This window comes from Aquarana catesbeiana, linkage group LG02 (assembly GCF_042186555.1).
Source record: "Aquarana catesbeiana isolate 2022-GZ linkage group LG02, ASM4218655v1, whole genome shotgun sequence".
NCBI classification, from domain to species: Eukaryota; Metazoa; Chordata; class Amphibia; order Anura; family Ranidae; genus Aquarana; species Aquarana catesbeiana.
Window position 1 is genome coordinate 136,306,543 of NC_133325.1, and position 18,179 is coordinate 136,324,721.

An 18,179-nucleotide genomic window follows, 5' to 3' on the forward strand; every position below is an offset into this window, starting at 1 on the left:
CCATATCTTCTTTTTCTGTTCCTGTCCTGCGGTATTGCTCTAGTTTTGCTGCCGCTGCCTTTTGTGCCTTGGATGGTGACATTGTACGGAGGCCCCAGATGGAACCCAGAGACCCTGCAAGCTTAGTATAGCACCCCAACTTGTTGTTTAGTGAAAGACGAACACTATCCCAGGCCCTGAGGCCCTCGGGGGTTAAGGATTGGCTTTATTGTACTGTGCAGATGTTATTTTGGGACTATGTCCCTCAGGATATAGGGGAATCCAGTGAAGGCTGTCAGGTGGGATATACCAGGGCTGTAGCTATGCAGAGTACATAGGCAGGGAGGGGAGGTGTGCCAAGATGGCCGCCGTGTACCTCCTATAAGCCTAGGCCGCAGTCCGGGCCGGGTGTAATTTTCGGCCTTCTCGGGGTCCCCCCCCGGCCAGATAAGCCTTGTTTGTCTTGTCTCTCTCCCTGGATGAGGTGTCTATAAACAGGGTACCTTTTTATCAGCAGGCAGTTCAATTCAGGGCCGGAGGAGCGGAGGACCAGGATGGCCGTGGCCTCCAGGAGTAGGCCGAAGCCGCGGTCTTACCTAGTTGCGGCTGCCATGTGGGAGATCGCCGCTCCGTTCGGGCCGCCGTGGGACCAATCGCTTCAGGAGTGCGCTTAGTGTGTTTCCCAAGCTACAGGGATGTGATCCAGCTGATTTTAGAGCACGTAGAGTCCAGGATGGAGAAGATTGAGGATTAATGAACGGAGCTCTCTAGGAAAACGTCCTACGCCATGCTGTGCTAGGCCACGCCCCCCCATACTTCTCTTTTAAGGCCTCACTGGATGTTTTTACAGCTACTGTTTTTGGCTTCAGGCATTTTTTATTCTGCAGCCAGTAAACTCCTATGTATCCATGCACACATAGACTTTTATCAGCATTTTTTGGCAGGGGTGTTTTCTGGCTGGGAAAAAAAAACTTGTGGGTTTGAAGAGGAGTCTTTCATCTTTAACCGCTTTAGCCCTGGGAAAATTTTACCCCTTCCTGACCAGAGCACTTTTTACAATTTGGCACTGCGTCGCTTTAACTGACAATTGTGCGGTCGTTCGACATTGTACCTAAACGAAATTTGCATTCTTTTTTCCCCACAAATAGAGCTTTACTTTGGTAGTATTTGATCACCTCTGCGGTTTTTATTTTTTGCTCTATAAACAAAAAAAAGAGCGACAAAAAAAACCCAAAACAATATTTTTTACGTTTTGCTATAATAAATATCCCCAAAAAAACAAAAAACAAATTTCTTCATCAGTTAGGCCAATATATATTCTTCTACATATATTTAGTAAAAAAAAAAAAAAAAAAAAAAAAAAATCGTAATAAGCGTATATTGATTGGTTTGCGCAAAGTTATAGCATCTGCAAACTATGGGAAAGATTTATGGCATTTTTTTAATTATTATTTTTTTACTAGTAATGGCGGTGATCTGTGATTTTTTGTGGTACTGCGACATTATGACAGACAGATCGGAGACTTTTGACACATTTTGAGACCATTGTCATTTATACAGCGATCAGTGCTAAAAAAATGCACCGATTACTGTGTAAATGTCACTGGTAGTGAAGGGTTTAACACTAGGGGGCGATCAAGGGGTTAATTGTGTGTTTCCTCGGTGTGTTCTAACTGTATGGGGATAGGATTGACTAGGAGAGGAGACATATTGTTTTTCCTACTTAGTAGGAACAAACGATATGGCTCCTCTCCTCTGACAGCACAAGGATTTGTGTGTTTACATCGGGTCTCCCGCCGTGCAGCGGGCGTGCCTCCGGCAGCGCGTGCACCCTCTGGTGGCCGAAAAAAGGTAGGACGTACCCGTATGGGATTTCACCCAGGAGAGCCATTGTGCTGCAGTATATCTATGTGACATGGTCAGGAACTGGTTAAAAACGCTCTAACCCTTAAAAAAAAGTTGAAAAACGTGCCTATGCTTTAAGCTTTTGTGGGAGTATAGTTTTGCTAAAACAAAAAAATCGCAAATGCTGTAGCTAAAAGATGCTACAGCTAACGCTACTGAGAAGAGACAAGAGTTTAGGGTCAGCAGAATGTAAATGTCAAACAAGTACAGGGAGATTGCAGGTCTGGCACTGGCTGCTGTTGTAAATACGACACGTTTCAGATTATATTTTCTTTCATCATATACTGTACATATATCAGGTTTACTGTGTCATTTTTAGAAAAAGGTGATGTTACTTCTTAGCTAAAGAAAAGTAAAAGTGACAGACAAGGGAAGACAGAGTCTATGTGGAGGTGTCAGGGCATACTGGGAGTTGTTCCCTGGCTGCTAGTAAGCTATGTATAAATCATTATCTTTTGATTTTTTTAAAAAATAATTTAGCTCTTATTTTTCTGCAACTGGTCTCTAGGACAAGGGCTTTAGGAGAGGACTGCAGGGTGGCCTGTTGCCTAGTAACTTTGGGCCCTGGCTTTTAAGGGAACACTACTCTTTGGGAGGTGTGTGGCTGGGGGACCCTTGGAGTGGTCTTGTTTCTGATTCAAGCTCATGTCTCTCCAAAACACACAGACTCTGGGAACTGGATGACCCATATACATATTTAGGGTCTCTATGCTCAAATCCAGCAATGACTGCTTTAGATTGTGATACTCAGAGCAGATGTTAATATCAGCTCAAAACATCCTGTCCAGGATTTCCTGATATAATATGTTCACGGTGTTATGTGTTAAGTGTCTTTCTCCCATTGTATAAATTCCCCATTATGTGCTTCTCCTAGGTGTGCATTCCCCATTGTTAACTGAATCACTTATTGTTTCTGTCTGTTCATCACTGTATTTATACTTATGATAATGTTTAATGTACTTTGTTCTAGACTTGTTGCCAGATGGTCTGGTCATCCCCTGACTAATCAAGGCTAGTTGTTTAATTAGCATTAGATTTATGTTGGCTGTTCCTTAGCTATGTTAATTATATGCCTGTTTACGGTTTGTATTGTATAATGTGATCAGGTCCTGCCTGGTCTTGTGTGCTATAGAAATTCTGTGTGAGTTCTCAATAAAGAGTTCCAGTTTGCATTGAAGGAAAACAAGTGTATAGGTGCTGCAACCTTCCTACATAAAACCTTACGCGTTTCGGATGTTAGTCCTTAGTCATTACTAAGGACTAACGTCCGAAACGCTTAGGCTGTTTTACAGCTTACATGTACTTGTACTTAATAAAGAAATACTATTTTGGATGTTATCCTGAGTGCCGACCATCCCTTTCCTTATTCAAGTTTGCATCTAAGCTATTGTTGGCTAGTCTTGGATGGTCAGCTGTATCTGGTTCCTGGTTCCAAACTGGAGGAAGCTATATCTTGACGGAAGCAATTGAGCTGGGTGCTGGATGGTTCCGTCACAACCATGAAGGAAAGCGGAGTTCCAGCTGTTTTTTTTTTTTAATGTATATTTTAGCACTCCTTTTCTTGTTAAAAAACAAACTTTGTGCTTCCCTGTGAGCCAGCTACCATCTTGAAAGTGGGCATCTGAAGCCCACTCGTTGCTTCTTGAGGGATACGGCACTTTCACATATTGTAGAGAGCACGGCGCACAAATACTGCGATGGTGAACTCTAGACTGTAACACCCAAAGGGCTCCAAAGAAACACACGGATCCATGTGAAGAGGAACACATACACTTGTATTCACCGCAAAGCATTGGCACTTGGGTATTTTTAAAGCCAGGTCAAGTTCACTTTACCAACAGAGATCTAAGGTGTGAACAGTGAATAAACTGTAACTACTTAGTTTTCAACTCATATTTACCACTGTACTTCTTACTTCTAATGAGCAGCTGTGCAATAAAAACACCCTGATTATTACATATTTAGATTAGAATAGTTAATCCGTTTACAAAACAAGAAACTGATCATGGAGATGCAGTAAATGTCTTGACACAAAGATTCCTCAAAGGAGAGAGACAAAGGATCGGTGGTGTAGGTCCCATAGAGTATCTATTGTAAGTTCACTTTCCTAGGACATTTACTAATTGAAAGTTTATTTTCTTGCAATTAATGTTGCCTATCAATACTGTATTTATTGGTGTATAACACTCACTTGTTCACCATGAAAATCGGGTGCAAATAGCGTGTGCGTGTTATACGCCAATACTTAAATTTTAGTTGCCTCGGAGGGGACAGGGAGGGGGGCGGGACGAGAGCAGTCAGATTTCATATAGTGAGAATCTCCTGTTTACTTGGCGGCCTCTGTAATGGGACGTCCCGTCTCCTGGGCCGCTATTGGACCACTGTTCTGTCCATCATAGGAGATTCTCACTTTATGTAATCTGTCGGCGCTCATCCCGCCCCCCCTCCCTGATCAAGCTGCACTGATGGCAATGGTGAGGCTGCATTGATGGCCCTTGTGAGGCTGCAGATGGGCAAGTTCCTTATTTAAAATTTAAGTTTTTTTCCTGAAACTTCCATCTTAAAATGAATGTGCGTGTTATATGCCGATAAATACAGTAAACTGTGTGTGTATATATAATATATATATATATATATACACACACACACATATACATACACACACACAAACCGACACTGCATTTGTATGTTGGAAAGCCAATCCAAAAAAATTCTTTGGTTAAACTACACAGACAGGACACCAAATGAGATACGTTTCCAGAAGTAGAATAAAGGTCAGGTCATAAAATAAGCACTATCATCACTACCTTGACAAGCTGTCTTCTCTCTCTTCCGTCTGAGCCCACACAGTCTATTATTTTCGGCAGATTTAGACCTCCAGCCAGGCGGAACTCAGGCTTGAATGATTGAATTGTCACCAAGTTCTCATACTTCCCGCTGGGATCAACCTGAATACATGAAGGGAAGATGCTCAGGAAAAAGAAACCTGTCATTTTACCAGTTCTCACCAGTTATAACATTGGACATGAAAACTATATTGCTAGCATCGAAATGTAATGATGTGCGAAAAAACACAACAGGTCCTCTGTGCCTCTGACAGCATATAGATTGCTTGTAGAACACTGCATGTATCCAAGCACAGAGGATTACAGTGTGTTGGGCAAATATAAAAAACATTGTTTATCTATTCTGACACACAAGGTAGATTTAGATATACATCAAAATCACCCTTTACTCTGAAGTCTGATCCATAGGCACTCCTGTCCGCTGTCTAATGTAGCTTAAGGGAGTTCGGTTGGTGGGCGGCAAAAATACAGTTCAACTGTGCATTTTTACCAGCCCCAACCTCATGTCTTTATGAAGCCTTAAAAAAATAAATAAATAAATAAATTGTCATAATTCAGCTTAGACTTGTGGACAACTTACACATATTTTTTCAGCCCTAAAATGCACTACATAGCCTCATTTGTTATAAGTGCATGTAAACAAGAACAATGAGCTACTCTTACTTGCCCCCCCATTTGGTCTGGGTAGGATTAAAGAAAATGAAGGGTATGGGATTATAGGGTAACCAGGCTGGGGGTTAGGGAAGAAGTTGACAGCCTACTAGCCCTTCTATGCCCTTGAAAGATATTTTATCAACAGGTCCCAAACACATCCTTTAATTTTGTACCGCAGCTAATTATTCATTAACCATTTTCTAGGAGAGTTTAGCTTTTATTAATTCAACGGACAGTGTCTTTCATGATCTGGTGGTGTTGTTTTAGTTGTTATAAAAATGACAGATCAGCCTTGTGGAGTTTCTGGGCATCTTCCTACCAAACCTGTTTATCAGCACTTTGGATAGGTATTTGCTAAGGTTTATTTAGGTGACATAGTATATCCAATTATGTATTCTAATCCAGAATCTCTGCACCTTTGGGAAAGTCCACCATTTATGGTGTGTCGTCTTCCTGTCCACATTCAAGAAAGGAATCGGGTAAAGCATTGGATATGAAGGTAGGTAATTGGGCTGGGACCTTATAATTTGACTTGCTTATCAAAGCATTTATGAATGTGTTGGATGCCCTAGTGGATAGTTTTACGCCAATTCCACCTCCTCCCCCAGGCTCTGTTCCTGTTTTTCCTTGTAGGACATTTTTTTAGAAGCCAACATTAGTATAGAGTATATGACATCATTGTAGTCAAGTCAATCCCAGAACCTAATGATTTCAGGAAATGAATCAGCTGAATATAGAAAAAAAAAAAAAGGTCTGAGATGGGCATATTCAATTTTTCTTGCAGGAGTAGTTTTGATAGTATTCTCTGATTGTTGCACATGTCAGCTATTCTCATATAACCTTTTCTGTCCACCATGCGAAGATTGTGGATTGAAGGCACAGGGTGAAAGTGGGGTTATAAAGGATAGGAGCCAATGGGTTGTGAGGACTTGGAGCAAAAACAAAAGACAGTGTCAAAGGCCGAGGAAGAACAAAAGAAATGGGCATATACAGTTACTGTTGCTCTGTCCCTCTTGGACAGGAGCCACTTTATGTGCTCAATAGTTTTGTGACAGACCGATTGTGATTCGATTTCAGTACAGGTGGGGGATTTTGAGAATAAAAAAAGTTATTAACTGAGCTAATTGTGCCACAAAAAATATTTTGCGAGATCCAGCTACCTCCGGTATTAAAGGTTATATAGCATCTGAGTATTAACTGTAGTTTGTTTATCAGCCTAAATAATTTAAACTTTTTTTTTAGGAAGGAAAGAGGAGGTCCGATCTCAAAATTTCTACAGCATCCTAGTATGCAACCTCCCAAAACCATGCAGGTGGCAAACGAGACCACCTCCCTAAGATTTTGGAGAGTTTTTCTTAATAAAGGAGGGTAAATACATGGACACAGATTCTGGAAGGAAGAAGCCAGGTTGATCCCCAGGTAACTAAAAGAAAACAAGGGCAGAGGGTGCACCAGCCTTGCACATTACCTTTGCAACACTATAATGTATTGAAAGTGAAATAATATACTTGCAAACGAGTGATGAATTAAAACAGATGATACAAAGTCCATCATTAGCCTCATCCAGCAGGATCTGCTGGCCAGAAGACTTGGGTGGGATGAAAAAAATCCAAAGTAGGCTGACGCGTTTCAAGGGTGACCCCTCTTCCTCAGAGCTGGATTTGGACTGTAGGTAGATGGTTTTAAGGTGACTGAGATCAAATGGATTTGGTCACATGGTCCAGGCACCTCCCTCAAATGGGAGGGCCAATGATTGATTTAAAAAAACAAAAACAAATCGTTTATTCACCATTGGGGATAAATGCCACCAGAATCATGTGCATACATTTCCAATCTATCCTCCTATAAACATGTATATATCCTGATGCCCATACATAAAATAGAAAGAACAAAAGATTGCAGTATATTGTTCACAATGAGACAGAACCAGTTTGATGCGTCATCTACGGGTGTCACTATCCCGGTTTTCGGCTGCTCCCTGTGCACCACTGGATGTAATTTACATTGCCAGAAATTACGTTTTCGGGCTCCCCATTGAGATTGCCAGATTTGACATTGGCCTGCGCCACCGGAAGTGACGTTTGCGGGTCACAGGCCAGTGTCTGACATGCACAGTGCGATATTCTTCCTGGAATTTGCCTGGTGTGTTTTCCAACGGCCTGACACACAGATGGCGTGATCCAAACATACATTCATTTCCCCTAGTCTCTTCATTCTGAGTTCCTATTGTAATCGTCCCCATTTGTGGCTCCAATACGCCCCAGCCTATCTACATACTGATGCATGCTGTTTAGTACTCTTTAGAGATCTAGAGTAATAAGAAACATATCTGTGGTTTTCAAACTGGTTCTGTCTCATTGTGAATATACTGCAATCTTTTGTTCTTTCTATTTTATGTATGGGCATCAGGATATATACATGTTAATAGGGGGATAGATTGGAAATGTATGCAGATGATTCTGGTGGCATTTATCTCCAATGGTGAAAAAAATATTTGTTTTTTAAATCAATCATTGGCCCTCCCATTTGAGGGAGGGCCCTGGACATCATGACCAAATCTATTTGATCTCAATCACCTTAAAATCATCCACCTACAGTCCGAATCCAGCTCTGAGGAAGAGGTGTCACCCTTGAAACGCGTCAGCCTACTTTGGACTTTTTTCTACTGGCCAGCAGATCCTGCTGGATGAGGCTAATGATGGACTTTGTATTATCCGTTTTAATTCATCACTCTTTTGTGAGTATATTATTTAACTTTCAATAAATGATAGTGTTGCAAAGGTAATGCGCAAGGCTGGTGCGCCCCCTGTCCTTGTTTTCTTTTAGAGTTACTCTTGGGTTCCCCCTGGCCTGTTGAGAGTGGCAGCACAGCCGATGCAGTGGCATGACTTGTGAAGATTTCCCTCTTCTTGAATTTACCCTACGGCAATCCTTCAAGCACAGGAGCATTTGTTTCTTTTTGCTTTGATACCCAGGTAAGAAAGGACTTCAGATTGCCAAAGTGAATTGAAAATTAGATTGTAAAGCTTTTGGTTACATAAGAGTTTTCTGCATGGAATGACTTTCATGTACTTGTAATTACTGTAATTATTTCACAAGCTTTAGTCTTTAATATATACCGTATTTATCGGCATATAACACGCACTTTTTTCCCCTGAAAATCAGGGGAAAATCGCGGGTGCGTGTTATAGGCCGATCCCCGACAATTTTTTGTGATCGGAGCGATCGCGGCAATTGCCGCCGACATACACAGCCGTGTGTAAATTCAAATATGGCGCCGAGACTGCAGGGACTCAGCGGAGTCGAGATACACATACGCGAGAGTCCTCGGCTTTTCTCGGCGCTGCTTACAGTCCCGCCCAATGATGGACATCACACAGGTCCAATGGCGGGGCTGGGCGGGGCTGTGTATGTCGGCGGTGATCACACAAGGCTGCACTGGGGCAAGGCTGCACTGGGGCAAGGCTGCACTGGGGCAAGGCTGCACTGGGGCAAGGCTGCACTGACATGGCTGCACTGACATGGCTGCACTGGGGCAAAGCTGCACTGACAAGGCTGCAATGGACACTGGGGCAAGGCTGCACTGACAATTCTGCACTGGGCAAAGCTGCACTGACAAGGCTGCACTGACAATTTTGTACTGGGGCAAAGCTGCACTGACAAGGCTGCAATAGACACTGGAGCAAGGCTGTACTGACACTGACAAGGCTGCAGATGGACACCGATAACGCTGCATTGATGGGCATTTTAATGTAAGTTTTTCTTCCTTAAACTTTACTCCTAAAAGTTTTTTTCCTTAAAATTCCCTCCTAAACTTGGGGTGCGTGTTATACGCCGGCGCGTGTTATACGCCGATAAATACGGTAATAGTAAACAATACCTGCCCATGTTTTAATGAAATGGATTAAACAGGGTTGGATACCAAAGGAGACAAAAGAATAATAAACAATTTGATACATACATCATTTTTTTAACATGTTGCTGCTATATTAACAAATAACAACAAAAGAAAAAAAGTTGTGTGTCCTTTTTACAGACAGTCTCGTACCTTCAGTTCCATGGTTGGAATAACAACATCTTGTAAATTGCTCAGTTTTGTGATAGGCTGATCTGATGGTATGGGGATGGCTTCTATGAATTAGGGAAAAATTAAAAATAAATGCCCTTTGTTAAATACCGTTATTATGGTATTTATACAGATTTTCTGTAAATTATATTGATGAGGAAAGTTCCAAGAAAATCCGTTCAGTTCTCATGTAAAAAATCAAAAATTGATTTAATAATAAAATAGCAAAATATTACAACAATAATATCAAAATGTAAAAATAACATCAACATAATTATATTCTTAAGATGAAGATTGAATCAGATGTTTGTCTTTGTGTGTGTGTGTGAAGTTTCCTTGTGGTGTGTCTGAAGCAAATCAGCTCAACTGTGTTTCTGTTTCTAGCTTTTACTCCTAAAATCTGACCCTCACTTTATCTTTAAAAGGGCTGGTTTAAGGTTCTCATATGTCTTGCAGTTCTACAGAAAACCGCGGGCTTTAACCCCTCACATAATGGTGGGAGTTGCTCAGTCTCTATGCATTGGCATTCCCGAGGATTGGGCAAGAACAATGTGTGAAACCATTTAACGTATAGGATATAACTTCTTTAACATCTAAATCAAATACTACATAAATCAGTATGTATATTATATTCATTGAAAACCCAATGTTCTTATTAATATCCTAATCAAGAAATATTGTAGTATAAAGAACTTATAATCTTAACTAAAACATAAACTTTTACATAAATCAGAAATGTGAATCCTTCCTTCTCCACCTGTAAATGGGAGAGGTAAGAACTAATTATTACCAAACGTGGGCTCTCCAAAGAAATGCTTATGAAGCTTATAAAAATATGTATACTTTCACAAGTATAAAAGTCTATATAAATTTCACTTTTTCCATAACTAAAAGATATAAATATATATATATATATATATATATATATATATGTGTGTATATATATATATATATATATATATATATATATATATATATATAGTCAAACAACTCAATTATTCTATAAAGATCTAATCCATTCATTTGTTAATATTTGTTAATTGATAAATATTAGATTAAAGAAAACTTATAACACCCTTAAATAGCCAATTAAATGAAATTACCACCAACCACAAGTGCTACCCATGCGGATGATGGAAAAGTAACCCCCTTAAGAGGCTTAAATACATTTTCCTTTAAATATCTGCTTTTTATGCTAATATTCTATATATGAGTTCTTCAGCTTTGAGCTGATTTTTGACTGTAAAAAAATGGTAAGTAACACTCATTGCAATTGATCTTCAATATAGCAGCAATAAAGAAAAAGAAAGTATGGTTTTCCTTCCTACCCCCTTTGCTATATTTAAAGCATTAAAAGGCATGACAGACATAGTAATGCAACCCAAATTCCAAAAAAGTTGGGACGCATCCAATATCGCATTTCAGCTCTGTCCCTTGTGTACAGAGATTTCTCCAGATTCTCTGAATCATTTGATGATATTCTGTACTGCGAAACATTATTAAATTTAAAGACATAAGAAGAGCGTGATCTGACAGCACCACTGTAACATGCCCCCATCCCTAATGTATACATACAAACAAAAATTCTGGTCATGGGAATTTAAATGAGGCATGTCACAAAATAAAATTACAAAAATAAAAAATTTATTACAAAGTTTATTTAAAAATTCATTGTAGTTAATGAAATACATGGTACAGAATAAAAATTAATTGATGAACATAATTAACCACTTACGGACCGTCTGCCGTTGTTTTACGTCGCTACTTTGAAGAGGAATATCGTTGTGGCATAACCCCAGTATCCTCTTCTTCAGTGGGTGGTCCGCTTTCAGATAAAAGTGGTCTCTGCGGTGGATTCTCCGCGAGATCACTTTTATCGGTGGTGGGAGAGCCCCCTCCAGCCGCGCTCCGGTGCCCTCCGCCACTTACCAGAGCCGTCAGTAGCGGCAGGGGCGATCGGGTTCTTCTTTCCGTTAGGCATGGAGACGAGTGAGGGGGAAGATGGCCCCCACCCGTCTCCATATCATTGCAGGGCGGAAGCGACGTCAAAAAGTCACTTCCGCCCATAGCTCTTAAAAGGGACATTCTTTTTTTTTTTTCAAATCAAATGACATTTAATTATTATTCTTTTATTTTCAAATGACATTTAATTATCATTCGTTTTTTAAATTGCATTTTAGTGTAAATATGAGATCTGAGGTCTTTTTGACCCCAGATCTCATATTTAAGAGGTCCTGTCATGCTTTTTTTCTATTACAAGGGATGTTTACATTCCTTGTAATAGGAATAAAAGTGACAATTTTTTTTTTTTAAAGAACCGTGTAAAAATAAAAAAGAAGTTAAAATAAGAAAAATATTTTAAAATTTTAAACGCACCCCGTCCCGCTGAGCTCGCGTGCAGAAGCAAACGCATAGGTGAGTAGCGCCCGCATATGATAACGGTGTTCAAACCACACGTGAGGCATCGCCGCGATGGGTAGAGCGAGAGCAATAATTCTAGCCCTAGACCTCCTCTGTAACTCAAAACATGCAACCTGTAAAGAATTTTTTAAACATCGCCTATGGGGATTTTTAAGGGTAAAAGTTTGTCGCCATTTCACGAGCGGGCGCAATTTTGAAGCGTGACATGTTGGGTATCAATTTACTCGGCGCAACATTATCTTTCACAACATAAAAAAAAAATTGGGCTAACTTTACTGTTGTCTGATTTTTTAATTAAAAATTTTTTTATTTTTTCCAAAAAAAGTGCGCTTGTAAGACCGCTGCGCAAATACGGTGTGACAGAAAGTAATGCAACGACCATTTTATTCTCTAGGGTGTTAGGAAAAAAAAATGTATTATGTTTGGGGGTTCTAAGTAATTTTCTAGCAAAAAAAACTTTTTAACTTGTAAACATCAGATCTCAGAAAGAGTGGTTAAAGATGGCGTCGATCTGTCCAATCATATGTTTTTTCTTTACCTCCAACTCAGACACGCCCTTAACTCCCAATTCCGCGATTTGGTCCCGAGCCTTGATTCTTTATACTTGGTGGATCTGGTCATGGTTCAGGATCCCAAGAAATGAATCTCCTCATTTTATAACCACCTTCTACTACCTGTAGCTACGGCTCAGGCATGCCAACTGAAAACCAGGTGGGAGACAGATGTGGGGGTTGTGGAGGACGAGGACAAGGTACTAGCCTTCTGTAAATTAGTATTCCCTAAATTGTCAGACCGCCTCACCCACCTTTACATCCTTCACAGGTCCTATCTTACACCGATTCGCCTCTCTAAATATAAACCGGACCAAAGCCCTGCCTGCCCCAAATGAAGAGACCCCGGTGGAACCTTCTACCACCTATTATGGTCCTGCCCCTCCCTCCAAGACCAATGGTCACAGGTGGTCAAGTTCCTTCACGATCACATGGGTTCCCCCCCCGACTCTATGACCTCGTCAAAGTTTACTGGGTCTTTTTCCTACCTCTGAAGAAGAGAAATATCAGAATATTTTCTTGCAGGAATCCCTGTTCCTGGCCAAAATGCAAATAGCCTGGTCCTGGATCAAGGCTTCGCCCCCTACTATCCAACAATGGACCAGGGCAGTAAATGCCACTCTCCCCTCTCCACCTGTAATGATGCGCGTTTGTTCTGTCATACATGCTTAACATTCTTCTTACTATTCCCAATGTCTGTATGCCTCCCATATTGGAGCTCTCCTAAACTTACGTTACACTAATACGGGGCTGGCTATTGGCCCCCCATTGGGGTACACTCAGCCCTGTTGTCCATGAACTCCAGTAGCTCACAGTATCTGGACCCCTTTTCTGTCACATTTTATGTATCAATATGGTCATGTCAATGTTATATCATTTGACATCGTGCCTGTTGCACTTTGTACCTGTCTGTACATTTTTTCAATATGCTCAATAAACTTTATTTTAATTAAAAAAAAAAAAAAAAAAGCTTAATTGAACAAGCTGTAGTAAGAGGCTGATTGGCTACTATGCACAGTTGCACCAGATTATGCACTCTCTACTTATAGTAAATGAACCCCTATGACTCTCAAAGATGCTTTTTTTAGTTCATGTTCACACTAAGGACGGGTTTCAAAGCCGCATTTCAGTGTGAGTTCAGGGACGATTTGACAGACATCTGTGCAGGTTCATACACAGATGTCTATTGAAATCGCCCCCTTAGTGGCCAAAAGTAGTGCAAGAACTACTTTTGGGAATCAGTGAGGCGCCACAAAGTTGGCGTCGCGCCGATTCCGACAGTGCCATTGCCGGCAATAGGCTTCGAATTGACATGTCAAATCAGCCCAATGTGAACGTAGACTTATACTCAATCATGTTACTGACCTGTTGGCAATTAACATAATTAGTTGCAAAATGTTCTTCCAGCTCTTCCTTGTTCGTACCACTTACTTTGCCAGCTTTTTGTTGCCCTGTCCAAACTTTTGAGACGTATTGCTGCCATCAATTTTAAAATAACCTTATTTTTTTTTCTTAACATTTTTTCCCTCAATTTAAACATTTGATACGTTTTCTATTGTGCATATAATTTGGGTTTATGAAATATACAAATCATTGCATTCTGTTTTATGTAGATTTTACAAAGCATACCAACGTTTATGAAAGTGGGGTTGTTATTCTGGTACAGGACCCCAGATATCTTACACGTCCGTATTTCAGCAGCCTCTGGGCAATGCTGGAGATGCAATGATGCTGTAGGTACCCATTACCGTATTTTCTGGGAGTGCTCCCCTATTAGCCAATTTTGGGCTCAAATTCAAAAACCTTTTGCAAAAACTGTTGGAGACTTCTATTATACAAAAATTTTCAAAAATATGGCTGGTGTGGGATGAATTTGAATATTGCTTTGAGGCAAACAGCTTGATACAGTAAATGAAAAGACTTCATGCAATTCAATTTTTGGCTTTAGTGATGATGACAGTTGTGTATATTACAGTATTTGGTGCAAATCCTTTTCCTTTTTCTACATGATTATACAGTATGGTGTGATATATATATGGTGTGATATATTCCCATAATTGTATCCAAATCAAGATATAAATCAAATTTGGTTAATAACGGTTAATACCATATCTTTGATACTTATCGTTTTCATGTTTATATGACAGTGTATATTTGAAATATCTGAAAAGTTTCAGTTCCTATACCCTTTTGTAAACTCTGCAAAAATTCTATAAATAAACAATAAAAAGAAAAAAAAAATTGTATATGATCAATAAATTCAACACCTAATTAATAGAGTTCCACAAACAGCCACAGTACCTAGTTATTGTTAGGAAAACATTGTTTCCATTATTCAGGGCTACAAAAAGCTCCCAGTCACATTTTGTAGTGTGTTTCCCTATGCCTGACTATACTCAACATGCAGAATCCCATTGTTTGAAATTGTGCCTGTTCACTCTACAATGTCGCTTGAGTGCTTAACGCCCTGTGCACAAAGAAGTACACAGGCTATTTTTTGAGTGAAACCAGTTCAGCTCTTTGGACATGCACTGTATGTCCAAAGAGTGAAGGGTTAAACCCAGTAGCAGCCCTCAGCTTGTGCTTCATTTCTTCAACTGGCTTCTGGCTGTAAAGTAGAAATGATCTGGAGGCTGTATAGCTGCTGATCACTTTCACAGAGCAGGCGTGTGGTCTCTAGGCTTTTCCACTCTTATTGCCTGGGACTACAAGGAAGGGCTTCAAAATGGGGGCCAGGAGTAGATTGAGGAACATTCATTCCTCAATTTATTCTTCCCAGAATGGAAAGGGAAGTAACAACGATTTTGTCATCTCTGATTTCAGAGCTGTCATTCTCTAGCTCAGCGTTTATCAACTCCAGTCCTCAAGGCGCCCCAACAGGTCACGTTTTCAGGATTTCCCTCAGATGAAACAGCTGTGGTAATTACTAAGGCAGTGAAACTGATCAAATCTCCTGTGCAAAATAATGGGAAGCCTAAAAACATGACCTGTTGGTGTGCCTTGAGGACTGGAGTTGAGAAACATTGCTTTAGCTGATACAGCCAGATTGTAAGCTCCCACGAGCAGAGTCCTCCTAACCCTCTTAATATTGAATTGTATTGTGCCCATTCCATTTTCCTTTATTTGTAAAGTAAACACTTGGCACTATAAAAATCCTAAGATCCTATATAGCAGTAATCATTTTTAGACCCAGCAATGTCATCAGTGGGTCTTTCTGCTGGTTTTTGCACCTAGTTTAGTGAAGGGGCCAGCAGGCTTCAGTCAACATGACAGCTCTTCTTACAAAAAAAAAAAAAAAAAAAAAAAAAAAAGCCTGAGCACTATAGGAAAGAACATGTCCCTCAGCATCACAGGCATGCTCCTCTCTTCTGGCCGGTGGCTGCTGCAGACTTTAGCCGTGCAGTTTGCTGCAGTTTGTAATCAATGAATGAGCTCGTTCAGACAGGAAATGAAGGCTCAAGATAGCTGGAGGTTATATTGTGGACAGAAAAGTTTGCAGGGGAAGACTTGCTACAAGGGTGGGGAAAACAAAAAGGTAAGGCTGGAGTTTAGCTTTAAAACCGTAATTGACGAATACGCTTTTAATATGAAATAAAAATGTTTAAAAAAAAAATCAGCCTATAACAAAAAAATAAAAAGCTTTTTTTAATTTCGTTTTACTTTAACAGTATACCAATTAAAATCTGCAAATGAGTTAACCAATGTATGCCGATGCTGCTAAATTGAATCATGGAATTTAGGCATCAACCTCCAGGACAAGGATTTAACAGCTTCAATATAAAAGCTGTCTCTTAAACCCCTCAAGTACTGTGCTTCCATTGTACTGGCACTTTTTACACCAAAGTCTATATGTGAATATCCAGACGAGCCCAAGAAAAAAAGGATTTAAAACCACATATAATATTTATTTCAGTTTTTAAATAGTGCAATCATATTCTGTTTGCGAGTCATTAGGCCCTGAGGTCTTGTGCTCTCATCACCATTAAAATGCCATCTTACAAATATAAAGCAGTACTTACTGCGCTGGGCTTTCCACTGGCTGGCATCCACGTTGGCCAGAATTATGTATGCATCACAGAGCCTCTCCACATCACGCACCATGTGTGTTCGGTGCTTTTTTATTGTATTCACAATACTTCGTGCAGCCTCCATTCGATCCTAACAAAAATAAACATTTTTTTTTTTTTTTTACTTCCTACCTCAAAGAAAAAGCTAACATGCATTTAAAGTAAACCTGACAGTACCTCCTGTTAACATTTGCAGTGTAAACTCACCCTTCCACGCTCCCTTGTAAGCATGATGTGGATGACACCACCGTATCCCAGAAAGTGAAAGTGTTCATGCCTGACAGTTGGGTGCACAGGCCCAAGCACTGGAACGTGGGAGCAGTCACATGCTCTCCTATGCCCAGAAGACTTGCTCCATTAAAAGCAAGGACTCAAGAACAGAACAATAGAGTGGATATATACCTTGCTTGGGGAATGGGAGGGGGGGTCTATTAGAAGGTACTGTCATTCTATCTTTAATTGTACCTCAAAGTTAACTATATTACCTTACTATTCAAAAAATGTCTCTTTTGTGTGCTTCTCTGATCTTGGTTTCACTTTTTTGTTGATGATTTTCCTGGCACAGGGTCTTAGCTTGCCTCTTGTAGCTAAGCTAAACCCACATTTAAGTAGAACACCCTTATGAGTCACTGTCACCCTGCATTTTAGGAACAGTGCAGACATTCCAACCTGCAAAAACTAATTTCAGGGAGGTGGCGCTCTGCGCGCAACCCCCCACAAATGGCAAACTGTGGGCGTGGCTTAAATTGCGCTATATTTTGGGCGTGGCTTAAAGGAGTGTAGTTTAATAGAGTCGGAGATGACTTACAAAGTGCAGAATGTAGTCATGTTAAATAGGAAATGTAGAGTGTGGAGTGTACGGCGGTGGGTATTATGTACAGAAGAGGAGTATGGAGTGTATGGAGGTGGGTATTATGTGCAGGAGAGGAATGTGGACTGTACAACGGTGGGTAGTATGTGAAGGATGGTGTCAGTAGAACAGTGGACGGTGTCAGTAGTACTTTATTTTTATTATTTTTTACAATTTCATTTTTTAGTATTTTGTTTTTCATTCTAATGTATAGGTGGTTTCCTGGTAATGCAGTGGGGGAGGGGGCTGTTTAATGTGTAGGGGGTCTCCTGGTAATGCGGGGCACTGTTTAATGTGCAAGGTGTCTCCTGTGTGCAGGGGGGGTGTAAAGTAAAGGGGGGCTGTATAATGTAAAGGGGCTGTGTAATGTAAAGGGGGGGGGGGCTGCACGCTCTAAAGGGGGCTGAGGAATGTAAAGGGGGCTGTGCCATTTAGTTTTGTTTTTTATTTTTTTAAATTGATGAAAACCATGGGCAGTATTCGTGATGCATCACAGAATCGAATCAAAGACAGGATAATCGTAATCTAATCATGAGACCAGTGAAGATGTACACCTCGAATACAGATACAATTATTTTATTTTGCAGCTTTTGCAATTTATCCTCACGCATAACGTGTTTAAGTTCAATGGCTCCCACCATCTCCAGGAGCAGGGGGTGGCGAAGGGAACTAAGTGTACCCCATCGTATGCCAACCTGTTCCTGCGGAGTGGGAGCGCAGGCTTTTCTCGAGTGAGGAAGCGTTGATGTATCTCCGCGCTAATCATCTCTGCCTGTGAAACTTGACTTACTTGTATAGTCTTCTTATAATCCGTTCTGTAATCTTTTACTATGTCACCGG

At 40.5% G+C, this 18,179-nt stretch overlaps 1 protein-coding gene across 2 annotated transcripts in view; it reads right to left on the reverse strand.

Annotated features, from left to right (window-relative positions):
- The window catches only part of ATM (ATM serine/threonine kinase), a 283,336-nt gene that overhangs the window by 33,202 nt on the left and 231,955 nt on the right, over positions 1 to 18,179 (reverse strand). For both annotated transcript variants that reach the window (XM_073613497.1, XM_073613498.1), the window contains exons 53-55: positions 16,442 to 16,580; positions 9,433 to 9,515; positions 4,692 to 4,832 (exon numbers count right to left, since the gene is read on the reverse strand). In XM_073613497.1, the coding sequence (XP_073469598.1) occupies positions 4,692 to 4,832; positions 9,433 to 9,515; positions 16,442 to 16,580 (363 nt within the window). The remainder of the gene's footprint in view (positions 1 to 4,691; positions 4,833 to 9,432; positions 9,516 to 16,441; positions 16,581 to 18,179) is intronic.